This window comes from Somniosus microcephalus, chromosome 5, assembly GCF_052327205.1.
Source record: "Somniosus microcephalus isolate GS21.2 chromosome 5, FLI_Smic_1.0, whole genome shotgun sequence".
Taxonomy (NCBI): Eukaryota; Metazoa; Chordata; class Chondrichthyes; order Squaliformes; family Somniosidae; genus Somniosus; species Somniosus microcephalus.
The window spans coordinates 7925090-7941938 of NC_140991.1; the positions used below are offsets into that span (position 1 = coordinate 7925090).

General features: G+C 53.4%; 2 protein-coding genes across 3 annotated transcripts in view; one reads left to right on the forward strand and one right to left on the reverse strand.

Moving 5' to 3' along the window:
- The first annotated feature begins 41 nt into the window (after positions 1–41).
- Positions 42–6356, forward strand: LOC147116850 (uncharacterized). Its single transcript, XM_085987251.1, has one exon. It carries the CDS (start codon positions 2280–2282, stop codon positions 6051–6053), a length of 3774 nt encoding a protein of 1257 aa, XP_085843377.1. The 5' UTR covers positions 42–2279; the 3' UTR covers positions 6054–6356.
- A 3304-nt stretch (positions 6357–9660) lies between these two features.
- LOC147116851 (alanine aminotransferase 1-like) overlaps positions 9661–16849 on the reverse strand; it is an 83217-nt gene continuing 76028 nt past the window's right edge. For both annotated transcript variants that reach the window (XR_015078321.1, XM_085987262.1), the window contains exon 3: positions 9661–9849. Coding sequence is in view for 1 of the 2 variants with exons in the window: in XM_085987262.1 (XP_085843388.1) it covers positions 9682–9849 (168 nt within the window). In the remaining variant the exon portion in view is untranslated. The remainder of the gene's footprint in view (positions 9850–16849) is intronic.

Sequence of the window (16849 nt, forward strand, 5' to 3'; positions counted from 1 at the left end):
GGGAGGATATTGAGGCTGTAGAGAGGGTGCAGCCCAGGTTCACTGTGACACTGCCTGGTCTGAGGAAATACAAATACAGAGGTGCGAAAAACTGGGTCTTTGTTGATTAGATCGAGGCAGGTTCCAGGGTGTGATGTGGTAGCGTGTTTGAGTATGAAAAGCTGGGGTAGGGTCGAGAGAAGCAGACTGTTCCCAGTGGTTGAGGGGTCTAGGACGAGGAGGGAGGGGTCGTAGATACGGGACTAAATTAGCGAATCATCCAGCCCAGAGGGTGCCAATGTTCCCTTTCATTTGTTTTTTGGGTGCGCGGCCCCTTTAAATTGCGGCGCATGCTCGGTTTTTCCTATTTAAAAGCCGGTGAGCTGGCTGCGCGGGAGCGGCAGAGCGCCGAGCAGCCACACAGCTTAGACGGAACTGTGGAGGGAGGCCATTCGGCCCATCGTGCCTGAGCCAGCTCTGTGAAAGAACTCTCCAATCAGTCCCACTCCCCCTGCTCTTTCCCCACAGCCCTGTAACGGTTCCCCCTTTTCAAGTATTTCTCCCATTCCCTTTTGAAAGTTACAGGAAACTCTTTGGTATCCGGCACCAACGGGACGGGGATGGTGCCGGTTGATTAAAAATTCCGGATGATGGAGACGGTTATCTACCGAGGCTATTTTTAACAAACAAAAAATTAAAAAATCAAGAAATGTGCAGTATACTGGGGCGTAATTGGGTACTACCGGCAGCGCGGGAGAGTCCGACTCCTGTTTTTGAGGTGTTCCGACTTCTGACAGCGCCAAGAAGCCGAGTAGTGGCGGTTTGGAGAACTACCCCCACTGACTAACTCAGCCACCGCGGGAGACTCGGACTCGGCAACATTGCCGGTTATTGAGGTGTTGTTTTCGGAGCATGAATTTTGCCGGTTAATAGAGAATTCCAGATATTTAGGTGCCATTTAAACGAGAGTTTCCTGTACTTTTGAATCTGCTTCCCCCGCCCTTTCAGGCAGCGCGTTCCAGATGAAAAAGATTTGGAGCCGAGGGCAGGAGAGACTTTCTTCGCACCGAGAGTTGTGAGGCGGTGGGATTCACTCCCGGAGTTAGTGGTTGAGGCAGAAACTGTGTCAACATTCAGGGTTAGATTGGAGAGAGGGATGAAGGGAGAGGAGATCAAAGGGATCTGGGAACAGGGCGGGTAGATGTGACTGGGACAATTTGCTCGTGTGGAGGGTAAATGCCGGCATGGACTGGTTGGGCCGAATGGCCTGTTCCCGTGTTGTGCATTTTTAAAAATTCGCTTATGGGATGTGGGCGTCGCTGGCAAGGCCGGCATTTATTGCCCATCCCTAATTGCCCTCGAGAAGGTGGTGGTGAGCCGCCTTCTTGAACCGCTGCAGTCCGTGTGGTGAAGGTACTCCGACGGTGCTGTTAGGGAGGGAGTTCCAGGATTCTGACCCAGCGACGATGAAGGATCTTTCTGGTCTGTAAGTTCCAACCCTTTAGACTCGAGCGCGTGTTTTCCATGAAATCCAGGTAAGCTTTCAGCAACATCCAGGACACGAACACAAATCCAGTCTGGCGAATTCTATTAGCTACGAAATTTACTTAATGCCTTTCTAACCTCTCACTCGGGTCTCTGAAAGCGGCGGCGCATCACATCAGACCCCGATGCAGGTTTGAATTGTCCCCGTCTCCAGCCTGAAACTTGCCACGTCCTATCCAAATCAGCTTGGTGTCGGGATCTGAACTGCAGTCGCGATTTTGTTTAATTCTTTATAAACAGTGACTTAAAAATGGGTTTACAAATAAAGAACGAAAGACTTGCATTTCAATAGCGCCTTTCCTGACTTCAAAGACATCCCGGCCAATGAAGCGCAGTCACTGTCATAACGTAGCCAACTTGCGCACAGCAAGCTCCCACACGCAACAATGGCCTGGAGTTTGCGGTGGGTAATAACGGCCAACTAACAGCGTTCGCGTCATTGTGATGAAATATTCCATTCACCACTGCCTGTGACTGAGATCGGTTTCAGTGTCATTTCCCTTCCCCCAGACCTCATTGTATTGTGTACTGGAATGTGCTGCATTGTATACTGGAATGTGCTGTGTGTAGGGCTCCGCCCATACCTGGCCCCGTTTGTAAGCTAGCTTCAGTCTGGCCTCAGTCTCCAGAAGGAAGACATCTCTCTCTCTTACGTGTTACTTTCTAAGTTAATAAAAGCCTTGTTTTTGTTCTGCTAACTTCGAGTCTCGGAATTATTGAGGCACATCAATTTTATTAACTTATTTTTCAACACTATGGATCAACTCCTGAAACCCGAACGTTTGGATTTGGATCAACATGCTCCGGACGCATCAGCACGCTTCGGACACTGGTTTGAGTGTATGGAATTCTTCCTGGACAATTCCGCAGCCGTCAAAGACGCTACGGACGCTGCGAGGATGAGACTCGGAATTCTGCGGAATTGGGTAAGCCACCGGGTTTACCCCCTCATCCAAGACGCCGAGACGTACCTGGCCGCCTGCGACATCTTAAAGGCGCATTACCAGCAGCCTACGAATGAGGTGTATGCTAGGCACCTGCTCGCTACCCGCGCACAGCGACCTGGGGAATCGGTGGAGGAGTTCCTAAGCACCCTGAAAATGCTTGGCAAAGACTGCAAGTGCCGAGATGTAAAAGCCGCAGTGTACACTGACGAGCTTGTTCGCGATGCCTTCATCACAGGCCTCAGCTCCACTTACATCCAGCAAAGACTGCTGGAAAAAACGGGGTTGGACCTGAAACAGGCTGCGGACACTGCACGATCCCTGGATGTGGCCCAGAGAAACTCGGACACCTACTCTTCAGCCCGTGCCGTCCACGCCGCCACGTGTGCACCGAGGGCACCGCCATCTTGGAAGGCATCTTCCCCGCCCGACAGCCCGACACCGGCTGGGCCCCGCTCTCCCCCCAGAAGCCCTACGACAGCCGCGGCGCGTCAGGGACCCAACTGCTACTTCTGCGGGCAGCCAAAGCACACCAGAAACCTGTGCCCGGCGAAAGGCACCACCTGCTTTAAGTGCGGTAAGAAGGGGCACTTCGGGAAGGTGTGCAGAGGGAACCCCGCCAGAAAACCAACCGCCGGAAAACCCGCCACCGCCGCGTGTGCGCCGTGGGAGCGGCCATCTTGGACGCCATCTTGCCCGACCTCGTGGGGTCCGCCATCTTGTGAGCAGACAGCGTGGACGCCATCTTGTATCGATCAGGGCCCTACAGTGGCATCGGTCACAGTGGACCAGACCAGGCCGCACCCGCTATCCAGATCAATGGTGGACATCAAGGTAAACGGGTGCCGGGTTAAATGCTTAATTGACAGTGGAAGCACGGAGAGCTTTATCCACCCAGAACTGGCACAACAACTCTCCCTAAAGGTGGTCCCTACTCAGGGTACCATCTCTATGGCTGATAAAACCCAGACATCGACCATTCTGGGTTACTGCACGGTACAATTGTGCGTTAACGGAACTGTATATGATAATTTTAAAGTATTAATCATGAAGAACCTATGTGCGAGCGTGATCTTGGGCCTGGATTTCCAGTGCAACCACCAAAGCATCACGCTCAAGTACGGTGGGTCCCAGCCGCCCCTCACAGTATGCGGTCTGGCTACCCTGAAGGTAAAGCCGCCTTCGCTATTCGCGAACCTTACCCCTAACTGCCGGCCAATAGCGACCAAAAGCAGGAGGTACAGCTGGGAGGACAGGCGGTTTATCGCGACCGAGGTAGACAGGCTCCTGAAAGAGCGCATTATTGAACGCAGCAACAGCCCGTGGCGCGCCCAAGTGGTAGTGGTAAGGGGTAGCGAGAAGAAACGGATGGTGATCGACTATAGTCAAACGATCAACAGGTACACCCTACTAGACGCCTACCCGCTACCCCGCATATCAGAAATGGTGAACCAAATCGCCCAATACCGGGTGTTCTCCACCATCGACCTCAAGTCAGCGTACCACCAGCTCCCTATCAGACCAGAGGACCGCCCGTACACCGCATTCGAGGCGAACGGACGCCTCTACCAATTCCTCGGAGTCCCCTTTGGGGTGACGAATGGGGTCTCGGTCTTCCAGAGGGAGATGGACCGCATGGTCGATGACCACCACTTGCAGGCAACCTTCCCCTACCTCGACAATGTCACCATCTGCGGTCACAACCAGCAGGATCACGACTCGAACCTCGAGAGGTTCCTGAAAACCGCACAAAAACTCAACCTCACCTACAACGAGGACAAGTGCGTTTACAACACCACGCGCCTCTGCATACTAGGCAGCGTGGTGGAGAATGGGGAAATCGGGCCAGACCCCGACCGACTGCGCCCCCTACGGGAGCTGCCCCTGCCCAACACTCCCAAAGCCCTGAAAAGGTGCCTGGGGTTATTTTCTTATTATTCCCAATGGGTCCCCAACTACTCCGACAAAGCCCACCCCCTCTTGAAAGCATCCTCTTTCCCGCTCTCTGCTGAGGCCCACGCCGCCTTCAAAAGCATTAAGCAGGATATTGAACGGGCCACGCTACAGGCAGTGGACGAGAACACTCCATTTCAAGTGGAAAGTGATGCGTCTGACTTCGCCTTGGCGGCCACCCTCAACCAGGCGGGGCGGCCCGTAGCTTTCTTCTCGAGGACCCTCCAAGGGCCCGAGATCAGACACTCCTCCGTGGAAAAGGAGGCCCAAGCCATCGTGGAGGCAGTGCGCCACTGGCGCCACTACCTAGCCGGCAAACGCTTCACCCTACTTACCGACCAGCGGTCGGTAGCATTTATGTTCAATAATAAACAGAGGGGGAAGATTAAAAATGATAAGATTCTTAGGTGGCGGATCGAGCTCTCCACCTTCGAGTACGACATCATTTACCGGCCAGGGGCCCTTAACGAATCCCCTGACACCCTCTCACGAGGGATGTGTGCCAGTGCCACCGGGGATCGGCTACAGACCCTCCACAACGACCTCTGCCACCCAGGGGTCACGCGGCTGTTCCACTTCATAAAGTCCCGTAACTTACCCTACTCGATTGAGGAAGTTCGGTCCCTGACCAGGAACTGCCGCACTTGCGCTGAGTGCAAGCCTCGGTTCTACCGCCCAGATAGAGCCCACTTAATCAAAGCTACACGGCCCTTTGAGCGGCTCAGCTTAGATTTCAAGGGCCCCCTCCCGTCCGTCGACCGCAATGTTTACTTCCTGAACATTGTGGACGAATACTCCCGGTTCCCATTCGCCTTCCCCTGCCCAGACATGACCAGCGCCACGGTCATTAAATGCCTCAACAGCCTGTTCTGCCTGTTCGGTATGCCGAGCTACATCCATACGGATAGGGGGGCGTCCTTCATGAGTGAAGAGCTACGCCAGTACATGCTGTCCAAGGGGATCGCCACGAGCCGTACCACCAGCTACAACCCCCGGGGTAACGGCCAAGTGGAGCGAGAGAACGGGACAGTATGGAAAGCAGTCACTCTAGCTCTAAGGACCAAGGGCCTCCCTATCTCCCGCTGGCAGGAAGTCCTCTCGGATGTGCTCCATTCGATACGGTCGCTATTGTGTACGGCCACTAATACCACGCCTCATGAACGAATGTTTGTCTTTCCCCGGAAATCCACCTCAGGCGTATCCATGCCGTCATGGCTCTCCACCCCAGGTCCGGTACCCGTGCGAAGGCATGTGAGGGGCCACAAGACGGACCCTCTCGTGGAGCCAGTACACCTACTCCATGCCAACCCCCAATACGCATATGTCCGGCACGCCGACGGAAGGGAGGACACCGTGTCCATAAAAGACATCGCCCCAGCCGGCATCGACAACAACCACGGCAATAGCGGCAACGACGATCACAGCAACTCTTACCCACCCACTACTCTTTCATCAACCCCGGAAGAACACCGACCAACGGCACCCCCACCAACTACCCCTCCAACAACCCTGGCGGCACCCCCGGCAGAGACCCAGGAGGCTACCGGGGACACCCAGCCGACACCCGCGGCACCGCAACAGCCACGTCGGTCGCAGAGGACTATCAAACCCCCGAACAGACTAAATCTATAGAAGGGGTGAATGTGATGAAATATTCCATTCACCACTGCCTGTGACTGAGATCGGTTTCAGTGTCATTTCCCTTCCCCCAGACCTCATTGTATTGTGTACTGGAATGTGCTGTATTGTATACTGGAATGTGCTGGAATGTGCTGTGTGTAGGGCTCCGCCCATACCTGGCCCCGTTTGTAAGCTAGCTTCAGTCTGGCCTCAGTCTCCAGAAGGAAGACATCTCTCTCTCTTACGTGTTACTTTCTAAGTTAATAAAAGCCTTGTTTTTGTTCTGCTAACTTCGAGTCTCGGAATTATTGAGGCACATCAGTCATTACCCTTCTGAAACTGACCGCAACTTCAGGCTGCAGCACTCGTGGAAATCCTGAGGCTGTGGTCAATGGTTCACTGCTCGGACACTGGCTGCGCTGTGGCCCCCTGCCTCCCCCACCCATCCTCCCCTCCCCCCACCCTCCCCCCACTGATAGTTGGTAATCAGTGACATCAGGGGAACTGATGAATCATAGAATCATAGAAAGTTACAGCATGGAAGGAGGCCATTTCGGCCCATCGTGTCCGCGCCGGCCAACAAAGAGCTATCCAGCCTAATCCCGCTTCCCAGCTCTTGGTCCGTAGCCCTGCAGGTTACAGCATCCCAAGTGCACATCCAAGTACTTTTTAAATGTGGTTAGGGTTCCTGCCTCTACCACCCTTTCAGGCAGTGAGTTCCAGACCCCCTCAACCCTCTGGGTGAAGAAATTTCCCCTCAAATCCCCTCTAAATCTTCCCCCAATTACTTTAAATCTGTGCCCCCTGGTTTTTGACCCCACTGCTAAGGGAGCCCTGCACTGTCGGAGGGGCAGTACTGAGGGAGTGCTGCACTGTCAGAGGGTCAGTACTGAGGGAGCGCTGCACTGTCGGAGGGGCAGTACTGAGGGAGCGCTGCACTGTCGGAGGGGCAGTACTGAGGGAGCGCTGCACTGTCAGAGGGGCAGTACTGAGGGAGCGCTGCACTGTCGGAGGGGCAGTACTGAGTGAGCGCTGCACTGTCGGAGGGTCAGTACTGAGGGAGTGCTGCACTGTCGGAGGGTCAGTACTGAGGGAGCGCTGCACTGTCAGAGGGGCAGTACTGAGGGAGCGCTGCACTGTCGGAGGGTCAGTACTGAGGGAGAGCTGCACTGTCGGAGGGGCAGTACTGAGGGAGCGCTGCACTGTCGGAGGGGCAGTACTGAGGGAGCGCTGCACTGTCGGAGGGGCAGTACTGAGTGAGCGCTGCACTGTCGGAGGGTCAGTACTGAGGGAGTGCTGCACTGTCGGAGGGTCAGTACTGAGGGAGCGCTGCACTGTCGGAGGGTCAGTACTGAGGGAGCGCTGCACTGTCGGAGGGGCAGTGCTGAGTGAGCGCTGCGCTGTCGGAGGGGCAGTACTGAGTGAGCGCTGCACTGTCGGAGGGTCAGTACTGAGGGAGCGCTGCACTGTCGGAGGGTCAGTACTGAGTGAGCGCTGCACTGTCGGAGGGGCAGTACTGAGGGAGCGCTGCACTGTCGGAGGGGCAGTACTGAGGGAGCGCTGCACTGTCGGAGGGGCAGTACTGAGGGAGCACCGCACTGTCGGTGGTACTTTCTTTTGGATGCGACGTTTAACCGAGGCCCTGTCTGCTCTCTCAGATGGCCGCAAATTATCCCATGGTACTATTTCGAAGAAGAGTAGGGGAGTTCTCCCCAGTGTCCTGGGGCCAATATTTATCCAACATCACTGAAACAGATGATCACATTGCTGTTTGTGGGAGCTTGCTATGCACCAATTGGCTGCTGCATTTCCGACATTACAACAGTGACTACACTTCAAAAAGTACTGCATTGGCTGTGAAGCACTTTGGGACGTCCTGAGGTTGTGAAAGGCGCTATAGAAATGCAAGTCTTTCTTTTATCAGCTCAGTCCATTTTTGGAATATAAACTTGGGCGGGGCGGCCCGCTCCAATCCTGCCAACTTCCCTTCAGCAGGTTTGCTTAAAATTACCCCCAACTGTGAGGCCTGACATCGATGACAGGAGGGACAAATAGCCCATCAGCCCCGAGAATTCTACTCCTTCGACCCGGTATCAAACCTCCCCTGTTCCTCTACTCTCCTACATCACTCTGTACTCTCTCTTATCTTGTTATTGCCTTTTCACAATCTCTCGGTCTCTAGGAATGAACCCAGTTGCCTTTTGAACCCTGTTATACTGTCTGTTCCAATATCTTTCCCTGGTAACTTATTCCACAGCCCAATCTTCCTACCCTCCCAGTTGTAATCCCATACTGGGATGTGAATCCTTTGTGACAGTCAACATTGAGGAATTTCTTCACCCAGAGAGTGGTGAACCTGTGGAATTCTCTACCACACAAGGCAGTGGAGGCCAATTCATTAAATATATTCAAGAAGGAGTTAGATATATTTCTTAAGGCTAAAGGGATCAAGGGATATGGGGAGAAAGCAGGGACAGGGTACTGAATTTGGATGATCAGCCATGATCTCATTGAATGGTGGAGCAGGCTCGAGGGGCCGAATGGCCTACTCCTGCTCCTATCTTCTATGTTTCTATGTGATGGGGACTTTTTTGTCAATTCCCCACAATGTGGATTTCTGCTTGTTTGCCGTTTCTGGTCTAGGATCATCCTATGGGATAGGCCGGAGCTGCCGGCAGCATCTCGGGACTCCGCCCGGTCGATAACATTGTTCAGAAACATCAAGAATCACATTTGCCAGATCCTCGAGAATATCTTCAGTTCACAACCGTTCCCGGACACGACAAATATTGCACAATGCAAACTACAAGGCTAGTGAAAATGGTCAAGAACCAATTAGATGCCAAGCTGCATTTGAATGTCCCTGAACGTGAGGCAGACGTGTTTGTCTCGTGGGTAAAGGGTGGGTGATGGACTCTGGTGGTCGATTGCGCAGTGAATGAATGTACACAGCTTACGAGCTTGTGTCATTGCGATGAGGTAAAGACCGTGTTGTACGGAACAACAGGCAACAGCAAACACACAACAATCATCAGACTCAAATCCCCCCCCACCCCCCACTGCTGGACACCCGCACCAATCAGATGCAACACCCCCTCCGCCGCCGCTGGACGCCCGCCCCAGTACTCTGAGCTGGAAATCACTGGGAGTGTCTGGAGCGAGGCCCAAGCAGGAATCCTACCCCTTGAGCCAGTGGTCACTCCGTCCAGATGTGAGTCCCCCGCTGGATGTCAACCCAGTATTTTGAGAGATGATAATCTAGCCTCCACTAACCGGGACTGTGTGGAGTGAAGCTCAAACCCTTCCCCTTCTGACTCAGAGGTGGGACTCCGATTACTACGTCACAGGCTGACTCCTAACTAACCAGGTGGAGAGGTCTACTCCTGTGTTTAACTCTCTCATCCTTCTCACCTTTCATTCTCGAAAACATGAACCCCACAATTTGAGCAATAGAGCAGTGGGTCCTCCCAGTGTGATGGCCAACGTTCCTCCAACAATCAACACCACTCATTTACTGCTGGTGAGACGTAGCACTGTGCAAATTAGCTGCTGCAATTGTCTACATAAAGTGAACCACTGGATGTCAGAGGCCCTGAGAACACGACAATATCAATGCAGGTTCTTTTGCTGTGGTTTTAGTTTAATGTTTGGTTTGAGCCAAGGTTACAGTTCGGACTGTGGCACCAATCCGTTCTTCTCCATCTCCATTCCGGACACTCAGGAGAAATCTGCTGTAAACCTCTGATGAAATTGTGTGATCTTCGTCAGGGCAATCTTCAAACTCTCCACGGGTTCCAGGAGGCTCATCCTGAAAAGAGAAAGCGAGCAGCAGGAGTACGGTTGTGGCTGATGGGAGTCATCTAGTGAGACTCTCTGTCTTCCGACCTCCCGATTAGTTATCAGCTCAGAGAGCAGCTCAGCGAGGTTCCAGAGCTTTCTCCGTTAACTAGGTCAACACTGATGGCCCGAGGACAGCAGAAGAATGACATCACTCAAGTCATTGGCGAAGTCATCACAATCACCACTTTTTCTAACCCATGTTATTCTGACCCCAAATGCCCTCACTCACCATCTGGGAGCTCTACTTACGAAGCGGTGACTAAGCCTTGCCACAAACATTCCCTCCACTACAGTGAGATACGAAATCCAGTGACGCACAGCGCCGAGACATGAAACGTTCCCTGAGGTAACTGAGTCCGGATAAGAGTAAATCATCCCTCTACACTGTCCCATCAAACACTCCCAGGGCAGGTACAGCACGGGTTAGATACAGAGTAAAGCTCCCTCTACACTGTCCCATCAAACACTCCCAGGGCAAGTACAGCACGGGTTAGATACAGAGTAAAGCTCCCTCTACACTGTCCCATCAAACACTCCCAGGGCAGGTACAGCACGGGTTAGATACAGTGTAAAGCTCCCTCTACACTGTCCCATCAAACACTCCCAGGGCAGGTACAGCACGGGTTAGATACAGAGTAAAGCTCCCTCTACACTGTCCCATCAAACACTCCCAGGGCAGGTACAGCACGTGTTAGATACAGAGTAAAGCTCCCTCTACACTGTCCCATCAAACACTCCCAGGGGAGGTACAGCACGGGTTAGATACAGAGTAAAGCTCCCTCTACACTGTCCCATCAAACACTCCCAGGGCAGGTACAGCACAGGTTAGATACTGTCAGGGCGAGGCTGGTTCTGGACCCAAGTGCAGACAGATGAGGCGAGAAGCAGGTATGCAGTCTTAAATAAAAGTACTTTACTAGAATCACACAGGTAAACAGTTACAAACATAGGAGCTCAAGACAAGCAACCACTAGGCCAACCGCTTGTCAAGACTGAGCACAGAGGGAAGAAACCACAGAACTTAAATACAAGCAAAACCAGGTGAAACCAATGAACCTGATAAAGGCAGTTAAGTAAACAAGTAACAATTTAGCAAAAGGAAACAAACAAGTGAAGGTGCCATCTAGGGGTTACTGAGGGAACTAACCGGCACCCTCACAGGACCCCCTCCCCTAAGAACGGCTCCTGACGTTCCTCCTGGACGATCAGGGTGGCGACGGCGAAAATCCCTGATGAGTTCAGGATCCAAAATGTCCCGGGCCGGAACCCAGGAACGCTCTTCAGGACCATAGCCCTCCCAGTCGACCAGGTATTGCATGCTCCTCCTAACCCGGTGACTATCAAGGAGGCGACGGACAGTGTAGGCTTGCTGACCGTCAATCATGCGGGGGCGGGGGGCAAGGTCTGGCAGCAGGGACCAAGGGACTGGTAAGTACCGGCTTGAGGTGAGAGACGTGGAACGTGGGATGTATCTTCAATCGACCGAGGAAGGAGGAGCCGGTAGGCCACAGGGTTTACTTTTTCCAAGATCCTAAATGGTCCGATGAACCGGGGAGCCAACTTGCGGGACTCCACATGGAGCGGAAGATTCCGCGTAGACAGCCAGACCTTCTGTCCGGTCCGGAACCGAGGAACTGGGCGGCGGTGTCGGTCAGCCTGCACTTTCTGCCGAGAAGAAGTGAGCTGCAAGGCGGATCGGACCCTTCTCCAGGTACGGCGGCAGCGTTGGACGAACCCCTGGGCAGCCAGGACTCCTACCTCCCTCTCCTGTTCAGGGAAGAGTGGCGGTTGGAAGCCATATTGACATTCGAAAGGTGAGAGGCCAGTGGAGGAGCTCTGAAGGGTATTGTGCGCGTACTCCGCCCAGAACAGATACTTGCTCCAGCTGGAAGGATTGGAGGACACAAAGCTTCTTAGCACCCTCTCCAGATCTTGATTGGTTCTCTCAGTCTGGCCATTAGACTGTGGGTGGAACCCAGAGGAGAGACTGACGGAAGCACCCAGGAGGGAACAAAAAGCCTTCCAGAACCTGGATGAGAACTGGGGACCACGGTCAGAGACGACATCCAGGGGCAAGCCATGGAGGCGGAAGACATGCTGGACAACCAGCTGGGCAGTCTCTCTGGCAGAGGGAAGCTTGACAAGAGGGACGAAGTGAGCAGCCTTGGAAAAGCGATCGACCACCACTAGGATGGTAGTGAATCCCTCAGATGGAGGTAGCCCGGTGATGAAATCCAGGGCGATATGAGACCAGGGACGGCTGGGGATGGGCAAGGGATGCAGGAGACCAAGCGGAGGTTGTTGGGATGTCTTGTTCTGGGCACAGACAGGACAAGTGGAGACAAAGGCCCGGGTGTCGGCTTCAATAGCGGGCCACCAGAACCTCTTCTTAAGGAACTCGAGAGTCCGACGGATCCCAGGATGACCAGTCAATCGAGAAGAGTGCCCCCATTGAAGGACCTGGGTGCGCACCTGACTGGGGACATAAAGACTATTAGGGGGGCCTCCTCCAGGGTCAGCCTCCTGACGTTGGGCCCCTCGCACCACAGTCTCAATCTCCCATGCGACGGGAGCAACGATGCAGGAACTGGGGATGATAGGTTCCGGGGTCCGGTCCTTCTCCGAGGGGTCAAACTGGCGAGAAAGGGCATCCGGTTTGAGGTTCTTAGACCCTGGGCGGTAAGACAGGAGAAAGTTGAACCGGTTAAAGAAGAGAGCCCACCTGGCCTGCCGAGGGTTGAGGCGCTTGGCGTCCTGGATATATGTCAGATTTTTATGGTCGGTCCAGACGACAAAAGGATGCTCTGCTCCCCCCAACCAGTGTCTCCACTCCTCCAAGGCCAACTTAACTGCCAAGAGCTCCCTGTTGCCGACATCGTAGTTACTCTCTGCTGGCTTCAGGCAATGGGAAAAGAAGGCACAGGGATGTAGCTTTTGGTCCTTAGGGGAGCGCTGGGACAGGACAGCCCCAACTCCAATATCCGAGGCATCCACCTCCATGATAAAGGGCAGGGTGGGGTCAGGGTGTACCAGAATGGGAGCAGAGGTGAAGCGTTGTTTGAGCTCCTGGAAGGCCCGTTCCGCTTCAGAAGACCAACTGAACCGTAAAGACGAGCCTTTGGTCAATGCGGAGAGGGAGGCGGCAATGGAGCCAAAGTTGCGGATGAAGCATCTGTAAAAGTTGGCGAATCCCAGGAACCGCTGAACCTGCTTAACCAACGTGGGACGCGGCCAGTTCAAGATGGCTTGAACCTTGCTAGGATCCATCTGGATGCTTCCACAGGAGATGACGTAGCCCAGGAAGGTGACCTTAGAGACGTGGAATTCACATTTCTCGGATTTGACAAAGAGACGGTTCTCCAAGAGCCTCTGCAGCACCCATCTGACGTGTTGGACATGCTGCTGGGGGGACTTTGAGAAGATGAGAATGTCATCCAAATAAACAAACACGAACTGGTTCAGCAGGTCCCGGAGCACGTCATTGACCAGAGCTTGGAAGACAGCAGGAGCGTTAGTGATACCAAAGGGCATGACGAGGTATTCCCAGTGACCGCTAGGGGTGATAAAGGCAGTTTTCCATTCATCCCCCTCCCTAATGCGGACCAGGTTGTACGCGTTGCGGAGGTCAAGTTTGGAGAAGATGGTAGCTCCCTGCAGCTGCTCAAACGCTGAAGACATCAAAGGGAGAGGATAGCGGTTCTTAATGGTAATTTTGTTAAGCCCCCAATAGTCTATGCAAGGCCTGAGACCACCATCCTTCTTCTTTACAAAAAAGATGCCAGCACCCGCTGGGGAGGTGGAGGGGCGAATGAAACCTGTGGCGAGGGCTTCCTTGATGTATTCCTCCATGGAAACATTCTCAGGGCCAGAGAGAGAGTAGAGCCGACCCCGAGGGGGGCTAGTGCCAGGCAGGAGATCAATGGCACAGTCGTAGGACCGGTGTGGGGGGAGTGTAGTGGACCACTTCTTACTAAACACCGCATAGAGGTCCGAATATTCAGAGGGCACATGAGCAAGGTCCAGCTGATCAGCTGGCTCGGGAGAGGAAGGACGGGGCAGACTAGGGAAGACCTTAAGACAGTTGGCTAGACATGAAGGACCCCACTCCAGCACAGTCCTGGTAGTCCAGTCAATGTGAGGGTTGTGAAGAGAGAGCCACGGATGTCCAAGAACGAGAGGGAGCTCAGGTGAATCGATAAGGTGAAACTGCAGCAACATTTGATGTCTCTCCCCTACTTGGACATGTAATACTCCGGTGATATGATGAATACGCCCAGAACCAAGGGGCCTGCCGTCGAGGGCGGTGACTTGTAAAAGTTTGTCAAGGCGGGAGAAAGGAATTTTCAGGCTGCGCACAAGCGTGGCATCGATAAAACAGCCAGCGGCCCCGGAGTCAATAAACGCCTGGAGGTTGTACTGTTGTCCCTCCCAAGAGAGACGAACGGGAAGCAGGGTTTGGAAGACAGAAGGGGTAGGAGAAGGGATTTGATCTGTCCGTATTTTCCCAATCCTCCTGGCTTTCTCCTGAAGCTCAGGGCATGTGGCTCTGAGATGGCCAGACAGGCCACAGTAAAGACAACACCCCTCTCTCAATCTCCTCTGTCTCTCAAACTGGGAGAGCCGAGTTCTGCCGAGTTGCATAGGTTCCTCTTCGGCGCTAACAGGTGGACTCGGGGGTACTTGGAAACTCTTGGTCAGATTCGAAACACCAGAAGATCTCACCTCTGTGGAAGTAGTGAATCTCCTCTCTCTACCATGCTCCCGGAGGTGGTTATCCACTCTGATGGCAAGGGAGATGAGCGTGTCAAGGTCCTCCGGAACCTCTCTGGACGCCAGTTCATCTTTGATAGATTCGGAGAGGCCATGAAGAAACGTAGAGAGAAGGGCCTCGGTGTTCCAGCGGCTTTCCGCAGCGAGTGTGCGGAACTCAATGGCGAAGTCGGCTACGCTGCAGTTGCCCTGGCGGAGATTCAAAAGTTTCTTAGCTGCCTCCCGTCCACTCACAGGATGGTCAAAGACTTTGCTCATCTCTTCGGCGAAAAGGAGAATGTCCGAGCAGACAAAAGATTGCTGCTCCCAGATAGCGGTAGCCCAGGCGAGAGCTCTTCCCGAGAGTAGTGATATGATGACCGCTACCTTAGAGCCGGGTGATAGGAACATGGAGGGTTGGAGTTCAAAAACTAGGAAGCACTGGGTCAAGAAGCCACGACACTTGCCCGGATGACCGTCATAGCGCTCTGGCGCAGGTAGGCGAGGCTCTCGGTGAGTCTGGAGATCGGCGACCGGTGGGGTAGTATCCAAAGGAACTGACTGAAGAGGAACATCCTGAGCAGAAGCCACAGCGGCTGGGTGTTGAATGGTCTGAGTCCACGTATCTACCTTGTCCGAAATGCTTTGGAGAAGTTGCTCAAGGCGGCCGAGGAAAGCACCTTGATGGGAGAGAATAGAACGAAGTTCCTCCATCACTGCTGGGTCCATACTGGCTCAGTCTTGCTGTCAGGGCGAGGCTGGTTCTGGACCCAAGTGCAGATAGACGAGGCGAGAAGCAGGTATGCAGTCTTAAATAAAAGTACTTTACTAGAATCACACAGGTAAACAGTTACAAACATAGGAGCTCAAGACAAGCAACCACAAGGCCAATGGCTTGTCAAGACTGAGCACAGAGGGAAGAAAGCACAGAACTTAAATAAAAGCAAAACCAGGTGAAACCAATGAACCTGATAAAAGGCAGTTAAGTAAACAAGTAACAATTTAGCAAAAGGAAACAAACAAGTGAAGGTGCCATCTAGGGGTTACTGAGGGAACTAACCCGCACCCTCACAAGATACAGAGTAAAGCTCCCTCTACATTGTCCCATCAAAGACTCCCAGGGCAGGAACAGCACGGGTTAGATACAGAGTAAATCTCCCTCTACACTGTCCCATCAAACACTCCCAGGGCAGGTACAGCACGGGTTAGATACAGAGTAAATCTCCCTCTACACTGTCCCATCAAACACTCACGGGGCAGGTACAGCACAGGTTAGATACAGAGTAAAGCTCCCTCTACACTGTCCCATCAAACACTCCCAGGGCAGGTACAGCACAGGTTAGATACAGAGTAAAGCTCCCTCTACACTGTCCCATCAAACACTCCCAGGGCAGGTACAGCACGGTGTTAGACACAGAGTAAAGCTCCCTCTACACTGTCCCATCAAACACTCCCAGGGCAGGTACAGCACGGGTTAGATACAGGGTAAAGCTCCCTCTGCACTGTCCCATCAAACACTCCTAGGGCAGGTACAGCACGGGTTAGATACAGAGTAAAGCTCCCTCTACACTGTCCCATCAAACACTCCCAGGGCAGGTACAGCACGGGTTAGATACAGAGTAAAGCTCCCTCTGCACTGTCCCATCAAACACTCCTAGGGCAGGTACAGCACGGGTTAGATACAGAGTAAAGCTCCCTCTACACTGTCCCATCAAACACTCCCAGGGCAGGTACAGCACGGGTTAGATACAGAGTAAAGCTCCCTCTACACTGTCCCATCAAACACTCCCAGGGCAGGTACAGCATGGGTTAGATACAGAGTAAAGTTCCCTCTACACTGTCCCATCAAACACTCCCAGGGCAGGTACAGCACGGGTTCGATACAGAGTAAAGCTCCCTCTACACTGTCCCATCAAACACTCCCAGGGCAGGTACAGCACGGGTTCGATACAGAGTAAATCTCCCTCTACACTGTCCCATCAAACACTCCCAGGGCAGGTACAGCACGGGTTCGATACAGAGTAAAGCTCCCTCTACACTGTCCCATCAAACACTCCCAGGGCAGGTACAGCACGGGTTCGATACAGAGTAAAGTTCCTTCTTCACTGTCCCATCAAACACTCCTAGGGCAGGTACAGCACGGGTTCGATACAGAGTAAAGCTCCCTCTACACTGTCCCATCAAACACTCCCAGGGCAGGTACAGCACGGGTTCGATAC